The sequence below is a fragment of the Polypterus senegalus genome, chromosome 1 (genome assembly GCF_016835505.1).
Source record: "Polypterus senegalus isolate Bchr_013 chromosome 1, ASM1683550v1, whole genome shotgun sequence".
NCBI classification, from domain to species: Eukaryota; Metazoa; Chordata; class Cladistia; order Polypteriformes; family Polypteridae; genus Polypterus; species Polypterus senegalus.
This window is the reverse complement of record NC_053154.1, coordinates 288,025,348-288,042,783: the sequence shown is the minus strand read 5'-3', so window position 1 is coordinate 288,042,783 and position 17,436 is coordinate 288,025,348. Positions and strand designations below refer to the sequence as shown.

General features: G+C 34.1%; 1 protein-coding gene and 1 long non-coding RNA gene across 2 annotated transcripts in view; both read right to left on the bottom strand.

Annotated features, from left to right (window-relative positions):
- The window catches only part of LOC120543428, a 28,803-nt gene extending 24,980 nt beyond the window's left edge, over positions 1–3,823 (bottom strand). Inside the window, exon 1 of the long non-coding RNA XR_005636332.1 lies at positions 3,602–3,823. This is a non-coding gene — a long non-coding RNA (uncharacterized LOC120543428). The remainder of the gene's footprint in view (positions 1–3,601) is intronic.
- Positions 3,824–4,094: 271 nt separating this feature from the next.
- The window catches only part of gpam (glycerol-3-phosphate acyltransferase, mitochondrial), an 80,098-nt gene continuing 66,756 nt past the window's right edge, over positions 4,095–17,436 (bottom strand). The window contains exons 20-21 of the mRNA XM_039776545.1: positions 10,304–10,362; positions 4,095–9,507 (exon numbers count right to left, since the gene is read on the bottom strand). Of these exons, the coding sequence (XP_039632479.1) occupies positions 9,391–9,507; positions 10,304–10,362 (176 nt within the window). The 3' untranslated portion in view covers positions 4,095–9,390. The remainder of the gene's footprint in view (positions 9,508–10,303; positions 10,363–17,436) is intronic.

The following is a 17,436-nucleotide window of genomic DNA, read 5'->3' as shown; positions in this document are numbered from 1 at the left end:
CACAGCATTTTGCAGTCATAAAGTAGTTATTCTACATAGACATCCTTTTAAAAGGACACCTTTATCCTGAAAATGTTGCTGAATGTTCCCTTAATGTGGTCTCAAGATTTCATAAAAGCACTTCTGGGTCACATTTAAGTAACTCTAGTACTATTAGTGGATTTGGAGTTCTCTCCTAAAGATTCTCCTTAGTATACATTTATGAATATTTGTTTTGGACAGTGTTGTAAGATACTAAAATATCACGTGTGCCACCTCCACAGTTGCATAACAATGTTTGGTTTTGTCATTCAGTTTGACACCTGGTGACCTTGATAAAGGCAGAAATTTGAAAGCATGACATGTTTCGCTGCTAAACAGCAGGTTTAGCTCTGCCTGAATGATAACTGTAATTGGCAAAAAGTTAGTGGAATCACTTCTGACCTGCAACCTAACATGGTGAAGTGTGAAATTAAGAAAATTAAGGAAAACTGAAAAGATGTGATATCATTAATATCTACCCCTGTACACTTCAACAGAGCATGAAATTGAGGATTGTGTAAACATTTCCTTTTCTTTATTACATACTTTTGGGAAATCTAAAACAAATTCATATATTTAATTGGATCAAAATCAGATTTGGAAAAAGCGCAAACGTAATTTAAGTTTGCCAATCATTTTGCTTTGTTTTTCTAATCATTTTTCAACTTCTATATAGCAATTGGTACATGCAACTAGATTTAAAGTACACAGTTCATTCACAGTATAACATTACCAGGAAACATTTAACAAAGAATAACTAAAAGTTTAGAAAAGCAGCTTTAAAAAATCCTTACAGAAACATTGGCAAATCATTGAGATTTTTTTTTCTGCCTAAATAATAAAAACCATCATTTAAAAACTGCATTTTGTGTTTACTTGTGTTATATTTGACTAATGGTTAAATGTGTTTGATGATCAGAAACATTTTGTGTGACAAACATGCAAAAGAATAAGAAATCAGGAAGGGGGCAAATAGTTTTTCACACCACTGTATGTGTGTATATATATATATATATATATATATATATATATATATATATATATATAATATACACAAAATCATATTTTGTATTTGTCACAAAAGTGTGCAGTAATGAGCTTTAGAAATTTTTATTCTGCTGTATCTATTGTATCTGTTCCTTACTAAAACTTCACAAAATGCTGTAACTCCTAAAACTGACCTTGAAAGTAAGAAAAGTCTCCCACACACAATAAATTCTAAGTACTTGAAGAGAAAGCAAAAATATGATAAAAGACTGCTTACATAAACACTGGAAAAAACGAAAATACATCTCAAATCAAGCTGCAATATTTAGAAATCTAAAAAAAAAACACAATTTTCTTTCATTTGCATATTTTAAAATTTTGAAAGGTTGAACCCATTGTGTATTTTGTGATTTTTGTTTTCAACCAAAAAAATGCACACTTATTTAGAATTTGTTCCTTCCCGCTTGAAATATGGTAAAATTATTCACTAGTTGTAATGTTTTGTTTCCATGCAGTAAAATAATAAACACAGTATGCAGAAATCAGCACAAGGGCAAAATAATTATTTAAGTCAAGGTAACGTAGGACCAAATCACACTTACCCATGAAACTGAAAATCTGAAATCATGTGATACTTAGGAGCTTACTTAGTAAGAACCGAGGAAAAAAAAAACAAAAAACTAGCGGCTGCTCATCAATCAATTTCAGAAAGACTAAAAACAACCACCAGTCCACTGTTACGCATGTGGCATACAGACAGAGGGCATTTAAACCAATGGCAACTCTGCCAAGAAGTGGAACTCTTCCTACAATATGACCCATGACCACGTGAGTGAGGAAAGATTTGTCCCAAGGGGTAAATTTATCTTTTACAGAAACTCAAGAAATAAAGAAAAAGTACAACTAAAAACTCCTCCTGCTCTCAAATACACACAATAATTATAACATAGAAAAAATAAACTTCTGACTGGCTAACAATATGTGAGCAGATACAGCGAGGTATCATTTAGGCACATTGCTGTAGACATAATGGAGCCCAATATAACTTGACATACTTCTGTTGAAAAATGTATTGTCTAAAAGTATTCAATGCTAGTGTGTCAGAGAAAGGATGTGTAGCATTGTTAATAATGGCATACAGTTGTGTCTTCATTCTTTCCTCCACTGCCCCCTGAACTTGTCTTCCTAATCAGCTTGTTGTTTTGGTGGGCCGCTCTTAAGGTGATGTTATCAGCCCAGCAGACCACAGTGTAGAAAATCACACCAGCCATCACAGAGTTGTAGAACATGTAAAGGATGTCACTACCTACATTAAAGGAATACAGTCTCTCAAGAGAAAAAAAAGCCTCTGGTTTGCTTTCTTCTTTAGTTCTTCTGTGTTACATGACCAGTCCAGCCTGTCACTGATATGGATCCCCATGTACCTGCATTAGTACACCACCTCTATATACACTAATTGCTAAAGGAGATGCCCCAAGCTACAAACTAAAGCGGGTTAATCTGGCATAACTAAAATATCTGATGGTTCTTTAAATTTCACAGTGTAAAAAAACTACAAGTTCAAATTTCTTTTTTATGCGTGGGAAATCTTTGATTAGGATATGAATTATACATGTTACGGCCAAAACACCATTTTGCATTTTGGCCAAAGTCCAATTACTAGAAATGACCAGTGTATATGCTACTTTGGCTGGCCATTTCGCAAAGTGCCGGGAAATCCCTGGCCAAAATTCAATGTGCTGATGCAAGACTGTCCGATAGGCGGCACAACTTTCCAGCGAAAGTTGGACATAATGTACACATCTGTATACCAGATGTTAACAGATGTCGCAGTGATCCAAGAAACGTTCTTGCAGTTGTCATGAACGTCGAGGGCGCTTTCTACAAGATTTGACCAGAATATGGTGTTCTCAAACAACTGTATTCCAGAAATGAGTTTTCCAATTCTGCACAAGAAACTGCTCACACTGGAATCCATAGGCACATAAGAAAAATCACTATGCACCGTTGCGTCTTGCCAATCACTGACCGGCGGCCAAGGCTAAACTCGATTAAATTGCACTACTAAGTGCACAACAAATCGCCGCAAATGCAGAAATAAGAAACTGTTTTACAATTTGAAATGTCATAAAAGTTCATCTTGTTGTAATAAGTGATGATGGATATTCATAAAGTAAAGAGATTGTATTAAGTATGAAATAATATAGACCCACCAAAATCTGCTCATGCCTTTTTGTCTTCAGACTATGGCCAATCGCCTCATGCTATTTCGCAAACTGGATGGCCAAATCCCAAAATCAAGGAAAGATCGGACATTGGCTGGTTTTTACAGACACATTGGCCATTTACCGATTTGGCCGGACACTTCCCACTTTGGCCGATTTTGGGCTTTGACTGTAACATATATATTCAGTAGTTAAGAGATTTGGTTTATGTAACTAATCTACACCATCCAAAATAATGACCACCTTAAAACATTAACAAACTTTTAAGTATGACTGTAATTTAAATTTACTTTAATGCTTTTTAACTCTAATACATATTTAAATCACAAAAAATGATTTTAGAATGTACTTTTATTTAAAGTGTTTACCATGCTAGAGATCTGTGTGGGCAATCAGAAGGTTGCTGGTTTGAATCACGTAAAATGTCAGAAGTGACTCTTCTCCATTGGGCCATTGAGCAAGGCCCTTAACCTGCAATCACTTTGTCCTAGGTATGATGTTAATTATTATCTGGACCTGCAAACAGGTCCAAGTTATAAGGAAAACTTGGTGGTTGATGGCAGGACTGGCACTCCAGTAACTGTGAAAAGAAAAAAAAAAAACAACTCATTGTTCCAGTGAGATGCTGAGGTGTGTGTCCTGCTGCACTCAGGTCCCAATCCAGGTGGTTCATCATGTGGTGGGTGAGGCAATGCGCTGTAATCAGCACATGTTCCCAACCACCTCCTTTATACCAAAAAATGAAAGCTATTATCAATGATGTCTATTATTTTATAACTACTGAAACGTTTAATAGGCATTGCTGCATTTCAGAACATTTTCTTCCCATTCTTTCATAATAATTGACAAGAATAAGTATGCTCGTGTTTTTTAGTAGTTCATTAGTTTATTATAAAACAAAATTTCATGATATGTTCATGTTAGAAGAAACAAAAGAGGGCATAAACAGCAGCACAATTTACAACACCTCCATATATAAGCTACAGTGCTAAAGTTGATTCAGTATAATTATAAAAGTTATAAAACAAAAATTTAGAATGTTGACTGAAAGCTGAAGGACAAATTTATTATACTGTAAACATGCATATTCAAACAAATAGAATTACCAAGATAATGCACTTTGAAAGTAGGCTGGTTTAATAAAGTGAGAACAACTGACAATGAAACTGAACAGATTTTGAAAATTCTCTGAAAAACTTTGGAACAAACAGACTTTATTTTCATTTAAAATTTGAAGGTGGAATTACAAAATGTTCTCTCTTTAAAATGTCAAACAGGCGACACAAAACATTATATAATGCTTAACATTCAAGACATAGCTCCGTCACGCTACACAATTTAGCAATCTGTTTGAAGTCACATTAACACAGTACTATTACCAAATAAGAACAAACTCAGAAATACAACAAATGTTTAATTACTGCATATGAGTAAACAAATTATTAATTGATGCTCACCTGGGGCTGGTTTTACAGAAAACTGTTTTCTTGATATCAAGCATGAAACAATCTTGGCAATGTCAGTCAAAGTGGGCAAGTATGATGCATGCTGATCATTAACCTTTAATGGCAGTCAACAAAACATAGTTCCAAGAAAAGCTCAAAGAAAATGAAAACAACTTTTCAGTGAAAAATACTTTTAATTTTTCACCCATTATTACTGTACTACATACATTCCATATATTTTTCAATGACCCATACAGTGTGTTTTGAGTGTGCATCCACAGTATGTACACACACACACACACACACACACACACACACACAAACAGACAAAACATTCTATGTAAAATATAACATATATACATGCACTGTATAGAGTCATATAAAAAAGTAAAACGGCCTGCCATCCAACTCCTTTCTTTTCCATACCTGATGAGTGATGTTCCAAGAACCTACAACATTTGGACACATGATCTAGCAGTGCTACTGCTACCAATAAATGCTCATATGAAGATCTTTTAAGGTAAGACAATAAAGGCTAAAATCTGATAACACTGTGAAATCCCTAACAACTTTGATTTGATGATCCTGTATATGTGTGGGTGTGTGCACTCATATAAACAAAGCACAATCATAACAAATAAAATAAACTGCTGCTTAATTAACAATTCTTGGCATGTGCACCAATATTCTTTAGCCATCTGCAATGACATACTCTAGTTTCTGTTTTTACTGCGTAGAATGAAAATTTCAGGCTATGTTTGATTGTACCTCACACATATTTTATATACATATGGCTTTTGGTTTACACGGCTCAAGAATGCTTTAGTCTTTTAGAATGTCTACTTTTTCAAGGCATACAGGTGGCATCACAGTGACCTGGGGAGTGGTTTATCATGTTAAATTTCACTCAGCATTGCTTATGACTGACAACTTTTTGAGAACTGATTCTTGCCTTATACTTGATGCTGCCTTCTCCCATGACTCTGTATAAGACTATGCAGCCAGTGATTGGGTGGATATATGGATTGCCTTTATATATGTTTTTTTTTAAGAATTCACTATAATATTTTTAGATATAACAGAAGGCTTCTCTAGAATTTTATCACTTAGGACTCAGGATTTTTCATCTTTCTCTCCAGAACTGTTGCTGAGTTATGGTTTTCAAACTGTTTCAATTAAACAATAGTTTACCTTATTTTGACAATATGTTTCAAGGTTACTAACTGACCCCATTATTCATCACAACAACAAATTAACAACCAATGCTGTTCTACTTTTTCAGCAACAAGAAAAGCCTTCCAAAATGTTTTGATATTTGAAAATGCATGCAATTGTTGATGGTTTAACTTTTACAAACAATGTTTCCAGATTAAAACTCATTTATACTATTATGAATCGCCAGCTACAATTCTAGGAATTTGTTAGAAAGATAAACAATTCCTTCAATATTCACAAATTACAACCTAATCAGTATATGAATGATTACATGGTAACATATTGCATTCTCACTGTAATAAACAGTTTGTGAATGTTCGTCTGCTAGATTTTAAGCACTTTATGAAAATGTATAAATGCATTAACAATTTAATAACAGCTCTAACAACTTGAACACTCTGCTTGCTTTCACGCAACCACTGAAGCTTAACTTGACAAATGTTGTCAAGTGTTTGCTTTCAAGTATTTGTATTAGCTTTCACTATCACTGCATCCTATGCTAAACATCTTAATGTTACATACCTGTCTGCCTACCACTCGCAAATGGAAAAAGATACAAAGAAAGAAAGAAAGAAAGAAAAAAAAAAAAAACATAATTCCTAGTAATGCTAGTAGTCATGAAACAATGAGTTACTTTGATGATGATTTAAGTTTTGGGATTAAGTAGTACCCCATTAAATCAGGTAGCAAATTGAATCTAACATATCACCACTTTCAAAACACTGTTTTAGTAACTGCAGAATTGGTGAATATGAAATTTTAATTCTAAATTTTACACATGTTCAAAAAATAAAAACCAACAGTAATGCTTATTGAGAAAATCAATGCATTGCTATCAAACAAAATCTCCTGAATTTGAAAATGAACTGAATATAAAAAACAAATCAAAACTAAAGTTATCCATCTTAAACTCTGTGTGAAGTAATTCCAAATTTTAATGTCATACTGTATCTGGTTTCAGTGTGGGTAACTTGTGAAGCTTGGATACAAATATCCAAACCTTACTGTTCAAAGTAAAACAAGCATGGTTATTCCTACTGCACAATTTTAAGGATTCTCACTCATCTCACTTAAGGATGGTCTGAGTAATCAACATTTTTTACATACCCCTTAGGAAACAATGTAGTGCTCTTGTAAACTACCAGTTTAGAAATCTATTATTTAAAAAACTGAAAATTCACATAAGAGTCAGAGAATCATTTCCTTGATAAACATATATCAGTTTTACCTTCTCTTTCAAAATGTTGCTTTTACCACTTGTGCAATAAATTCTGGGTTGTTACGTTGGGAACAATAAGCTCCAAACTCTCCTGACCTTTTCTTTTCACTTTATAAGCATAAATATGTTACATTCCCTACAGACTCTCTAGATTTTATTAGAATTTCTGTTGAGGTCTGATACATTAATATAAACCACAAGGTAAAAATACCAACAATTGCTGAAATGCAATTATGTATCCTGAGAAAGGTGGGGATTAAAGTAGAGTTGTTATATGTTCTAATATAAAAATCATTGTTATAGGTGTAGAATAAAATGCTTTTAAAACAGTGAAACTTAGAAACTGTTTTTCAGCTACAACATAAGTAAAAACTGAAATGTATTCATCACCATGAGGAAACAGAATGAATTAATCTTGTAAATATGTGTACCTAAATAATATGGCATTAGCAAATTACAAAACAGTTCTCTCAGACCTATCTTTTACAGCTCACATCTCTGCAACAATTCACAGAATATTTATGTGTAAACTGAAAAATGATTTCTTAATATTCGTAACACAGAATAAAAATTTAGTGAACAGGAAAGGGGCGGCATGGTGGTGCATGTTAGTGCTGCTGCCTCGTAGTAAGGAGACCAAGGTTCGCGCCCTGAGTCATCCCCGTGTGGAGTTTGCATGTTCTCCCCGTGTCTGTGTGGGTACCTCCAGGCTCTCTGGATTACTTCCACAGTCCAAAGATATGCATATTAGGTAAACTGGCAATCCTAAATTGACCCTAGTGTGTCCTTGGAGTGTGGGAGCATAGTGTGTGTCTGAGTATGCCCTGCAATGAACTGGCACCTTGTCCAGGATTTGTTCCCTGCTTTGAGCCTTATGCTATGGGATAGGCTCCAGCAGACACCCATGACCCTGTTGAGGACAAAGCAGGTTAGAAAATGAGTGACTATGCAGGAATATGACTGTAAATCCTTTCTGGCCAGGCTTGATCTGGATTACTCTCTTATGATCCTACAATTAATATCTGAATTCAGCATCATGTAAGAAGTAGGAAATGTTATCACAGTACTCCAGGTTTCTTAAGCATACTCATTGCACACTATTACTAATAACTGTTACCTGAACATGTAGATCAGGCCCTGTGTTCATAGTGAATGAGTGATCTTATAATCTGGTCGCAATTTAAATGAGAGCTGGAACATTCTTCCAAAGTGTATTTATATATTTTTTTTGGTTCCTGAGGTGGTCTGTTGTGTAGTGGGTGCAGCCACACGCTGTATCATTGCATTCTCCCAACTTCACCTCCTCTCTGTCCTGTGAACTAACATCTTGTTCAGGGTTGATTCCTGTTTTACTCTCAAAGATAGGCACCAATCACCAAGCAATAGTGAAAAGAATTAAGTAGGTATAATAATAATAATAATAATCCATTACATTTATATAGCACGGTATGGAAATGGACGAACTAAAGGTGATAGAGCAATTACCAACAGAGTCACTATCTATCAGCAAAAGCAATGGCAGAAATAAAACACCCTTATTTTTGCTTTCTATCAGATCTTCCAGGTTTTTGATAACACCCTCCACATATCACCTTAACAGTTTCACATATGAAATAGTATAACTGGACCAAAATGTGAACATGCTTGGCATACTCGGTCATTCCACACCACCACTCTTCAGCATTCTTTGAAGAAACTTTAGATTTACAGTAATGATTTTCATTGTGGTTATGCATGTTAAATGTTTTTATATAAAAAAAAAAATAGAATTTTCATAAATTAAACAATTCTTATAATTAGTATCACTAAAACACTAATTCCTACTGGCTCATTTTTTTCTTGGAATAACACTATAACTCTATAGTGAAGCACCCTCATTTTCAGCACCACCTGCAATATGGCAACTGCATTCAGATTTTTTATTCTCCTAAAAGGCAACTTAATGTAATTTTAGCTTGTAGCATTAACATCCAAGTAGCACTAACTGGCTGTTAGAAATAAAATGTATTTAAGATGGTCAAATACTGGGCTTTCACTGGCAAGCAACTTAAAGAGCCACAGACTGTGCCATATTTATCATGATTTAGAACTATTCTAGCTGCTCCTCATTAACTTTCAGATTGTAAATATAAAAATTCAGTTAATCTTAGTACTTTATGAAGGCACTTCCAGGTAAAGCTTTGCCATGTAATAGCACCATGATATAATATTTAGTAGCCAGCAAAAGCCCTTTAGCTGCAAACATTGTATCATTTGTTGGTGAATGTAACTTATGATGTTAAAGCAAACAGAAGCCAAGAATGTATTTGAGCAACTTGTTACGGTTAGTTTGAGGTAGAAAGGTGCTGCTGAGCTCCAAAACTGTCACTCTGTTTTCTTTTTTTTCTTTGAAAACCTAGGAGAACAAAACAAAGCAATACACTATAAAGAAAACTGATTTTCAAACATTAAACAAATTTTACCTTCATTATAACTGTTTAGTTTTCAGACATCTTATTACTGAGCTTTAACAAGCCATTCTTACATATTTAAGGTTTTAGTTAAAAAATAAAAACAAGTATCAGATGATAAAAAAACTGCATGTTAAATGGCACATAGGTTAGTTGTTCTGCCATTTAGCTCCAGGAGACTTGGTTTGAACCCCATTTCTTAATGGATTTTCCTCCCATATCCTAATGACATCCAAATTATTTTAACTGGCAACTGGCCCTAGATGAGTGAGTTTGGATGTGTATTGTCCACTATGCTAAAACAATATTTTAAACAATTACATTTACTTTACAATCTGCTTAAGTATGTTCAACTAATTTACTGTAATATATATACTGTATAATATTACACTGTTGGGATCAAATCTTGAATCCAACTGAGTGGGCTTTTCAAACTTCACCAGTTCCTCACAATCATTGCACAAACATAATTAAAAGATATATTATTGACTGAAAATTTGTTCAATGAGTATGAGTGTGTGTGTCAATATGTGTTTCAATGGACTGTCACCTTATCCATGGTTATTTTCCAACATGGATGGGAAAAGCATTGGCTCCCATAAACTTTGAACCATATAAACAAACTAATAAACAGGTAAGATGGATTGGATACATTTCTTTGGATTGCATTCCTATTTTCAGGCTGCCATGGGACATAACACTAAGGTGCTATAAAAATAAAGATTAAATGGCTAGACTTACCCCCAGATCTTTAAATGTTTTCACTGTACTTTTCACAAGGTAGTGAGTAGCACTCTCTCCTAAAGGAAACAGACAATTTAGAAATGATAAAGTAGCTTACTAAAAATGAGCATTTCCATAGTTCTATAATAAATAAGGCATTGTTTTGTTGACAACAGACCATTACATTGCTGTTTGCTTTCTTTTTAAAGGATTAAGGCATGAATTTAAGGTCCTTAAGGCACTTCTTTCAACTATGATCACACGCAACTAGTAACATTTCAAACATTTTTTTAAATTTACTACTATAACACAGCTTCCATTTGAGTCCCTGTGCACTTCCTGAAGAAATTACTTTAAGGCAACTGCTGGCACTTTTTAAATATTTATAACAAATCTCATCTTACTCTCTGTTTAAGCTAAACATTTTCAACTCATACCCTAAAATGCTTTAATGTGCTTACTGGATCTTCCTTGGATTTTGTTGTCACATTCTTCTAATAAAATTGAAACCTACAGAGCATACACTCTTTCAGTGCATTATAGAGGTTCAGACTTTCTCACCCTGTACAGTACATTGAGCTACACTGTTGCATCTGTTATGTTTGTAAAAGACCTGCTGTTGCACAATGAGTTAAAAAGTTTTAGCTCTGACAAAAAAAAAAAAAAAATGAATGTAGCTATGTCTGAATAGGGGTACTACTGTTCACTCAAACACTAAACCTTCATCCCAGCCATGTAAGAAGGGAGTATCATGGTTTGGTTTCACAAAAGAAATAATGGAAGGCGGGTGATGTAACAAGACGATGATGAAAAATTAATAAGCCAACATAATGGGTTAAACAGAAGAAATGGAATAACCAAGTCATAGTCCTTATTTCAAGCCAATTGAGATGTTATTGCATGACCTAAAAGAGAACTGCTTATGCCAAATAAAAAAAAAAACAAAAAAAAAACAATTATGATAGAGGTTATTGCTTCTAATCCAACCTGGACTGTGAATGTCTAAACAGTTAGTTTAAGCAGATTATGCCAGTCAGTATATTGTGATTTAGTTAAAAATCTGACCATATTGTTATAAGCAATTAGTGGACAAATCCAGGCAATTCTAAAGGTTTCATACACTTTATGACAATACGAAAAGAACTTAACGGACAACAGTTACCACAAAAACCTGACTTAATTGTCAAAGAAAATTTCCTATGTCACTGTTTATAATGTATGTTAATACTGCATATTAAAAGGACAGTTGGGCTGAGAATCAAAGATATAACCATGTCTTAGTGAACTTATCTTGTCTGTTATGACATTCCAACATTCTTTATTTTCATCAACACTCATCTGGCTTTTTACTCTTATACACTGCCAGATTTATGACTGGTTTCAAATGGGCCAAAAACCACTATGTACTCAATCTGGATCAATGATCAATTATTGCAGAATACAAAGACCTCCACTCAAGTAGGCATGCATTTTTATTACAGTGTTCTATTACTTTAGTCTTCTCAATGTATATATCGCTAAATATGTCATTAATATACATCCCAAATAAACATAGGTCTATAAACCTATTGATCTCCTGAGCTTTCTATACTAACCAAACTAATCATATTAAACTACATTAAAATATCACTCATCTTACATAAGATTTGTCCTTCTATTCCATCGCAGAACTGAACAAAAAACATGATGCAAATAGGCTCACCAGCAACCTCAAAATCCTGACTGTTGTTACATATAAAATATTTTATTAATTATCCACTATAATCTCATAATCACCCAGAAGCAGACTGTATGAAGGAACAGGTGACACATAAGTAGGAATAATTTTAAGTCTAAAGCAAAAAAAACAAGATTGTAAGAGTTTATCTTAGGTATTGTACAGCTCAACTTCTACCTCAACATATTTATTTAGCAGATATAACATGTTAATAAAAATTAACTTTATTAATAATTATTTATTACTAGCAAGAGAAGAACACTGCTTGAGACTTTAAAACACTGAGGATACAGTTAGACTGACACCACATGGCAAGTTAAAAAGCCACGTGAAAGGACTACAATATCCAAGGTCACTATAATTCTAGGTGTACCAATAAGATATCTCATTGGGCCCTGCAAACTTCAGGATGAATAGTTGTCTCCAGTCCTTGAGATGACAAAAACTGGAGAAATATTAAAAATAATTCCTGTTATGCAGTTAAGGCTATGATGCCAATAGTGCATGGAAACTAATAATAAGGACAGCAACTCAGATAATGCATTGGCACATTATTTTCTTACATGTGTTAAAGCAAGCAGAATATAACAGCATGTGTAAACACAACCACAAAGAGGCAATTACAAAAAAGAAAATTGCTGTAAATTGCTGTAAACTACAACTACTTACAGGAAATAAAAAAATTGTTAATCTTTCTTACTGACTAACAGACCAGAAATCCTGAAACAGTATTCAATACTTGAATCATGAATATCTTCAAAAGGTGTTAAGATATAGAAGAAAATGTTTACTTGTAAGATTATGCTCTGTTTAAAATAGAAAGGGAAGCAGTCATTCTAAATGTAGTGTTGTAATATTTACTGTCTTTTCTGTTCTTATATCTATTTTACATGACCCATGTCTTAAAATAAATTGATATTAGGCTTCTTAAAATGAGTTTGTTTTACTCTGAAAGAATAGTTTAAAAGGTCAGCCATGCAAAATAGCAAGGTTGTTATGTGGGGATATTGCCTAAACACACATATTCAAAATATAATTTCTACAATAGGATAAAGTTGAATATTTCAAAGCAAAGGCCTGCTCCACAGCCTGCAAGTCTTTATCTTATATTTCACCACATGTGAATTCAACATAAAGAATGAACTTCTCTTTCTCTCTCTTGCTTTTTTAAACATGAAAGGGGGAAACTGGCAGGAGGAGCACTGCCAGAGCCCTCCACATGCTAGGCAACAGTACCCTAACTGCTCTAAGGTATTGGGCTAAAATCCTCAGAGCCACTGTCAGACCTTGCACTGGTGCAGTGGCCTTCTTGTGCAGGACAATGCCTAGGCTCATGTGAACAGAGTGTGTAGATAATTCCTGGATAACAAAGGCATTGATGCCATTGACTGGCCCACAAATTCCTTAGACCTGAATCCAAATGAGAACCTCTGGGACATTAAGAATCTGTGCATCGGATGCCACCAAGTATTGCCACAGATTGTCCAGGAGCTCACTGATGCCCTGATCCAGGTCTAGGAGGAGGTTCCCAAGGATGCCATTTGCCATCTCATCAGGAGCAGGCGCAGACACTATCAGTACATGTAGACATGTGGGGGCCACACACACTACCGAGTCATATTATGAGTTGCTGTGATGAAATTCATGCAAGTTGGATCAGCCTGTGATTTTAATTGTTGACTTTGATTTTTGGTGTAATGTTAAATCTAACCCTCACTTGATTTTGATTTTTAAATGACTGTTGTTACATCATTTTGTTGTCAATAAATTACAGAATATTACTCAGTAAAGATCTTTCACTTGGATATTTCATTCATCAAGATCTTCTTCAACTTTCTATAACCCATTTGGTATCATATTGAGGCTGAACCCTATACCCATACCGGCATTACTGAGACACACCCCTTTGATATAGTTTGTTACAGGGGCCACTCACACATACACACCACTCAAAATCTAATTTGGAATCACAAATTAACTAAACCCGCACATTTATGGCAATGTGGGAGGACAACTAGATCAAGGAGAGGAAAGTCCTTGCACACATGGACAGAATATTCAAGCTGAGTATATGGTTCATACCTAGGACACTGGATCCATGAAGCATTACTACTAAGTATTGAATTACTGCGCTGCCTTTTTCTATGGAAAGCCAATTTAATATTTAAAGATATCTCAAAATGAATTTCAGATATCTTAAAATGTAGTTACTTTAAGGTATGCAAAACCCATTTCAAGGTACTGTATGTTCCTTCATATTTTAAGATAACTGCAATACATTATGAGATATTTTAAATGACCTTGCATGCCACTTAAGAAATGCATTTTGATTTTGTTCAAAATAATTTCCTGTAAAATGTCCTGTTCTTTCAATGGGACTTCAAATCTATTTTAAATATCTTGAATGTACAATCCCAAACTGAGACAGCATGTAAAACATCCAAAAAACAGATTTTAAATTTACTTTTGAGTTCTTTTTCATTGCAGTCAGTATGAGCCCAAGATATTTCTTGTTTCTTTATTTCATTTGTTAATATACACCCATTCCTGCATTTCAGGCCTGCAACACATTCCAAAAAGGGTTGATACGGGGGGAAATTAGGGCCAGTAATGAGGTAAAAATAATCAAATAATGATGTGATTTCAAACAGGTGATTGTAATCATGATTTGGTACAAAAGCAGTATCCATGAAAAACTGTCTTTGAGGAGCAAAGATGGACAGGAGGTCTTCAGCTTGTCAGCAAATGCATGAGAAAATTATTGAAATTTTAAAAACAATGTTCCCCAAAGAAAGATTAGAAGGGATTTGCATATTTCCCCCTCCACAGTGCATAATAAAACAAGGAATTTCAGAGTGTAAATGGCAAGGGTGCAAGCCTGAGCTAAACACCCTTGATCTGTGATCCTTCAGACAGCAATGTATTTAGAACCATCACTCATCAATAGCTTATATAACCACAAGGCCGAGGAATTACTTTTGAAAATCTTTGTCAAGCACTACAATATGGAGTTACATTCACAGATTACAGTTAAAACTTTACTGTGCAAACACGAAGCCTTATGTTAACCATGTCTAAAAGCGGCATCGACTTCTCTGGGCTCGAAGGCATCTGGAATGGACCATCACACAGTGGAAATGTGTATTGTGATCAGGTGAATCAGTATTCCAGATCATTTTTTGGAAGAAATGGGCACTATGCGCTATAGACCAAAGACAAAACAGACCATCCAGACTGTTATCAGCAATAAGTTCAAAAGCCAGGGTCTGTCATGGTATGGGGTTTTTATCAATGTCCTTGTCAAAGGTAATTTATACTACTGTGAAGGGAGCAGAAAAGTACACTAAGATTTCAGAACAACATATGCTGTCTTCCAGGGATGTCCAAGTATTTATCATCAAGACAATGTAATACCATATTCTGCATACATTACAAAGTCATGACTGCGGAAGAAGAGGGTACAAGTACTGGACTGGCCTGCCTGCAGTCATGATCTGTCCCCAACAGTAGAGAATTTTGAAACGAAAAATGCAACAATGACGACCCTGTACTGTTGCACACCTTGTAACGTGTTTGCAGGCCTGAAATGCAGGAATGGATGTATATTAACAAACGAAATGAAGTTAACAGGCAAAACATGAAATCTCTTGAGTTCGTACTGTCTGCAATGAAATAAAAGTCAAAGTAAATTTAACAACAACAACAACATTTATTTATATAGCACATTTTCATACAAAAATGTAGCTCAAAGTGCTTTACATAATAAAGAATAGAAGAATAAAAGACACAGAAAATAAAATAAGTCAACATTAATTAACATAGAATAAGAGTAAGGTCCGATGGCCAGTGTGGACAGAAAAAACAAAAAAAAACCCTCCAGATTTAAGAATCATTGCATTTTTTATTATTTTTTTTTTAATTTGCCTTTTCCAAACCATCCCAACATTTTCTGATTTAGGATTATATTTAAGATATCTCGAAATAAGCTGAAAGTCATTTTGAGATATCTGGAAATGTACAGTATTTGTCCATCCATCCATTCATTATCCAACCTGCTATATCCTAACACAGTATTTGTGACACTGTTAATTGTATTTTCAGCTATCCTGAAATATGTTTGTGTGTTTTTAAACCTATTTTAAAATGTATTTGAGATATCTTCAAATAAAATCCAAGGTATCTTCAAATACATGCTTAGATAACTGAAATGGACCATAGACCCTTTTTAAAACATCATAAAATGAATTTGACATATATCTAAGATTACATTTCCAGATATCTGAAAATAACATTCAGACCATTTTGAGATATCTGAAATACATTTTCATATGTAATTTATTTTTATATAATCTTACATGTATTTCCAGAAATATTTATTCGGCTTACCATACTTTTCAAAAGGTGTACTAATAAATAAATTGCCTCTATGTAAAGTGTTCAAATAAAATTCTTGAACATTAGTTGAGGATTCTTTGTAATAAACAAGAAAATGTCAGCATTGTTTTAGGAAATCACCATGAAAAAAAAGCAAAACTGAAATAGGCCTACCTCACCGTGCTGCTGCAAAGAACAGAGACAGAAATGCAAACTCAATGCAAACAACACACAACAAAAATCATATGTGACTGCTGTCAAATGTGACTAAATGTTCAGTTTTGTGGATGGGGTCAGTGTGCATTTTGAAGTTCCAGAAATTATCAGATCCAGAAAAGTGGACTTTCTCATCTATGTTCTAACAGCATATTAAGCATACCTTCCTTCTGTTTTGGATTTGTTTAGTAGTGTATTTACATTCATGCCCAAAACTGAAGCTCACAAACTTCACAACTAGATGCATTATCCAGCTCTGTCATGACCAGCCACTCTGTAAAGTGTGCTCTAGCCTTTATATTAAGAGTCGTCACAATCAAATAATAGAGATGGTAAGGTTGATGAACAGTACACTTACTTTTTTCAGTCTCATTCTACTACATATTAGCACCCTTTTCATATTGTGATTGTCATTACTTATTCTGTTCTTTTGTTAGTTTCGATTCCCAGTTTACTGTCATTTGTGCTTTTTAGCTCTTTTGTTTTCAGTTAAAAAAAATAAATCTATTGTAAACATATTTTCATATGTTATTAAGGATAAGGGCAGCATGTTTCACTTCCCTCTCAACTAAGTATTAACTCTAGAAGACATAAACCTGGTTCCATAAAATCAAATTTGTCATTTAACACTAATAAAATCAGTATTTATTATCAGTGCTAACTTTAGAAGTGAACCACAGAAACAACTTTACATTTTTTTTAAAATACAACAAAAATCCAAACTATATTTTTATGTGTTTTAGGGATGCTCTGACCAAGTTTTCAAGGCTGATCACCAATTAAGAATTTAACAAAGCAAAGTTTAAAAAAAAAAAATAGTTATAGACAAATAACATCCAAGTAT